General features: G+C 36.6%; 1 protein-coding gene across 1 annotated transcript in view; it reads right to left on the bottom strand.

Moving 5' to 3' along the window:
• Nucleotides 1–3727, bottom strand: part of LOC106459880 (alpha-tocopherol transfer protein-like) — a 13131-nt gene extending 9404 nt beyond the window's left edge. The window contains exons 1-2 of the mRNA XM_022386444.1: nucleotides 3610–3727; nucleotides 818–977 (exon numbers count right to left, since the gene is read on the bottom strand). Of these exons, the coding sequence (XP_022242152.1) occupies nucleotides 818–977; nucleotides 3610–3727 (278 nt within the window). The remainder of the gene's footprint in view (nucleotides 1–817; nucleotides 978–3609) is intronic.
• Between the last annotated feature and the right edge of the window lie 647 nt (nucleotides 3728–4374).

Here is a 4374-nt window from a genome sequence, read left to right as displayed (position 1 = left end):
CTGTTGAAGACATGTCACCTGAAAAAGAAGAAACTCTACCCGGTTTTGAGAAGGAAAACAGTGAAGCCATTAATGAAGTTACTACCACTGATGTGACTGTTACTGATAATGGGACATTTACTGATGGAGCAGATGAACCCCACGTGAAGCAGAAGCCAATGAGACAGAGACCAGTACCGAAGAAGATACGTCCTGTAAAATTAAGAGACTTTGTTGTATTTTAATTCTGTATTTGTAAATTTTGCACATTTAATTAAGTTATTGTTAATTATCTATTGGTTGAATATAAGTGGCTAATGTTCAGGAGGAACAATATTAAGGAAGGGGCAGCGTTACTATAGCGGAAGTCACGTGACGCTAGGACCCCGCGAATGTCCGAGTGTTTGCTAGACGCCCTCTTTTTTTAGTATATAAGCCTAGCGAGAAAAAATCAGCGGGATTGAAGAGATAGATAATTGAGTCAAGCAAACAGTAGGCACGGTAAGTAAAGTGTGTGAATCGCTTTGATTTATAGCGTGTGTTATAAAGGTTGTTAAGTTTAATGTGGCTGTGGAAATTCTGTGTATTACTTAAAGTTGTATCGAGAAAGAATAAACTGGTTTAGTCAAGAAAGAAATTGTATCGCTGAAAGATTTTGCATACCTACACTATGACAAGTATTATTGATAATTTTAAACAGATGACCATTTGTCAACGGATTTTTTATTGTAGGTACCCACTTGAGATCAGTGTTGTATGACACTTTGACCAACCTTATTCTATCAATACCTTCTACCTGCAAACAGTATTAGAAGTAATTAACGTAGTTTCTATGTACCCATTAGACACGAGGTCAAATAGGCTTGGATCTTCAATGTCTAGCCCTTGGTAACAATGAGGAAAATTTGTCCGAACCTTGAGGTACCGCTCTAGTACTTCCTTAGCTTGATGAATAGAGTAGTTTCGGTGATGCAGAAAGCGTCGCAGGAACGCCTGATCTGTCCAAATTATAAATTAATAAGATCATACCAGCATTTAAAGTATCATATTTTAATGTGGGTTATCCAATATTTCACACATTTCATTACACTGTATGAGAAAACTTATTATCTTTAAAGAAAAAGAAAAAGATTAAAACTAATCGATTTGAATTTTACGACTATATATCAAAGATATATGTATATATATATTTTAAATGAAGTATTATATTTATTGGGCATAAAAAAATAAAACTGTATGGAACTACATCTGAAAATGTACAAAATGCTATTCATTTCACGACGGCATCACGTAATAAATTGAAAGAGATTTGACAAGTGACTTATAAGTAATTATATTACAGACGCCACGTGAATGACATATTCGTTATTTTCAGTCACAAAAATACGTAGATAAAATTGATATTATCTGATTAATAAAAAAACGAAATTAATTTTCCTGTCGAACAAGTACATGATTTAAACTTGTCAGGTTTAAGTACATAATACACTTTTTGAAAAACTTTATATAAATAACTTAATATTAATTTCGATAAAGGTATAATTGATGGACGTAAATAATTGTCAGTGTTTATGTTTTATTGCAGGGAGAAATTGTAAGAATTCAGAAAATTTTGAAGAATAATGAATTAATTTTTTAGCATTGCTTCACAAAAACTAAGAAGGGCATTTTTGATCTGTCTTTTGTTTCCTACTCACATATTTTACTAAATTCAACTGTTTGTAAATACACAAAATATATATTTGGCGCACATTAATGTGTCACTTTGTATCATAAAGTCCTAACAACCAATCAGCCTAGCTACGTTAAGGCATATTTTGTATTAATCACTTGGTGGCTGTCTATTGTTCGTTTGTTTGTTTTTAATTATGCACAAAGCTACACAAGGGCTATCTATGCTTTGCCCACCGCGGGTATCGAAACCCGGTTTCTAGCGTTGTAAGTCCGCTGACACACCGGTGTGCCACTGGGGGGCAGGTGGCTGTCTACAAGAATAATAAAAAACATATACTATATTTGTTTGTTTTAAAGTTAAGCACAAAGTTACACAATGGGCTATCTGATTTCTACCGTTGTAAGTCCGCATACAAAAACATATACTATAAAAAGGAGAAAAACATCTTATATATATAACTCCCGCGTGTAGACTGATTGTAAACGTTACTGCAGTAAGTAAAGCTGAGAATGTACATGTGACGTCGCCCTTAAATGAATAGTTTCCAGCGTACCCTTACCTCCTAAAATTTAAAGTATTGAACACGTCACTCAGGCGCCCTCGTTTATGCACGTTTAACATTCTAACATCCATCACACCAGTGCTGAGGGAGGAAGAGGTCAAGTTTGTACCTGATCCTCCCAGGTCCATCTGGATCTAAAACCCGATGAAGCTGACCAAGCGAGCTAAGTGGTGGTTTTGGACGTATCTTTTCGAAACAACTTCGAGACAAGTTTTCGTTTGAATTGATAAATACTTAGGTAAAATACAGCATACTCAATTCTCCATACTAGCTAGTACTAAGGTCTACTCGCTGAGAGTAAATTCAGTATATATCATAAGTCCGCATTCTCAGCATCAGTAATTAAGTAGTTGCCAACCTTTTATGCTTCTGCTATCACCTCTTTTGGTTTAGCTTACAATTGAGACACGAACGATTTCACCTACGATTCGGTAAGGAACGTCGAAGCATCACGATAGTCAACAGTAGGATGAACAGACAGAAACACTTTGAAAGCAGATATAGGCATAATATTGTACTCGGCTTGCTGCACAATATCTACCAAGGTGGTTCTAAACGGTTCCTGAATACCTCTGTGTGTCATTTGGAGACTTCAATGCTTCTTGTGCTTAATTGTTAAGCTCGTGACGCGTTCACGGATTTCAGTCACCTTACCACTTCAAAATCACTTTTCGCAGCCCCAACGCTAAAAGAGTGCAGGAGATGCCTTCTTTTCAGCGAATAAAAATGCCCAAAAAATTCAAATTCAGTTCAAATTAAGAAAACCCATATTTGGTAGTTTTTTTTTCAACAAAAATGTCCCACACTGTTTATTCTTTCATATATATATATATTATTGGTCTGGCATTGCCTAGTGGTTAGGGGTGCTCGACTTGCAACCTACGCGTTGCGGGTTCGAATCCAATCACCGAATATAGTCACCCTTTCAGCCGTGAGGACGTTATAATGAGATGGTCAATTACACATTTAATTGGTGAAGGACAGCCCAAGAGATGGCGGTGGTGTTGAGTAGCTGCCTTCCCTCTACTCTATCACTTGTAAATTGGGGACGCGAAGTTCAACAAAACAAACAAACAGACTTATGTAACTTTAATTAATCACTCTTAGTTTAGTTACTTTCAGATGAGAATAAAAAAAGTTAATATGGTTTAGATATACTTATCATTACTTAATTGGATTACGAAATTGCATGTCATGTACAGACAAAAAACAAAAACAGCTGACTTTGACTACAGGCTAAAGCTTTATATAATCTATCTACCCCTGTATATGATGAACAAAATAGAACTCACACTGTTTTTCTGTAATGAACCTATTTTAGGTTTGAAATGTAACTAAAACTAATATGCCATATTTCAGAATTCAATTAATACAGTTTTTACAGCGTACTAACCAATTCTAGGATTAACGAAATAGGGTTGACTGACTGTCCATTCTCGCAATTCCGCTTGTAAGGACTCTAAAATTTCTTCATCTTTTCTCTCCAAAAGATCGTGTTCAGCATCGTCCATCGCCAAAGTGGCTTCTTCCACCACGCTCTTCTTCTTACCTCGTTTGTCCTTCTTCCTGGTCTTCTTAGAGAGCTGTTTGGTTGAACTACTTGATGACAAAGAAGATATGCTTGTAAAGTACTTGGAACAAAGACTGTAATAACAAAACCATACACAGAAAAACATAAGTGTAAAAAATATGGAATTTACCAGCGCTGTAACCAGGATAACCAGAATGCTACGTGATTACTTTATATAAACAATATACTTGATATATCGCTAACTTATAACAATGATAGTATGAAATAAATATCTCAAGCGCTACTTAAAATAATTGCCACCAAAACTGTAATATTCGTCATTAAAAATGCAGGGATAAGGCCATGCTTGAGTACTAGCAGTGATCTGCAAAACATTTGCGGTAGTTTTCATGCATTTTGCTAGAATGTTCCTTATTCCATCATTCCCTCAGTAGCTCAGCGGTATGTCTCCGAACTTACAGCCCTAGAAACCTCGATACCCGTGGTGGGAAGAGCACAGATGAGGCCTGGCATGGCCAGGTGGTTACGGCGCTCGACTCGCAATCTGAGGGTCGCGGGTTCGAATCCCCGTCACACCAAACATGCTCGCCCTTTCAGCCGTGGGGGCGTTATAATGTGACGGTCAAT

The sequence above is a fragment of the Limulus polyphemus genome, unplaced genomic scaffold (genome assembly GCF_000517525.1).
Source record: "Limulus polyphemus unplaced genomic scaffold, Limulus_polyphemus-2.1.2 Scaffold674, whole genome shotgun sequence".
NCBI classification, from domain to species: domain Eukaryota; kingdom Metazoa; phylum Arthropoda; class Merostomata; order Xiphosura; family Limulidae; genus Limulus; species Limulus polyphemus.
The sequence above is the reverse complement of the archived record's forward strand: the minus strand, read 5'-3'. Positions and strand labels throughout refer to the sequence as shown.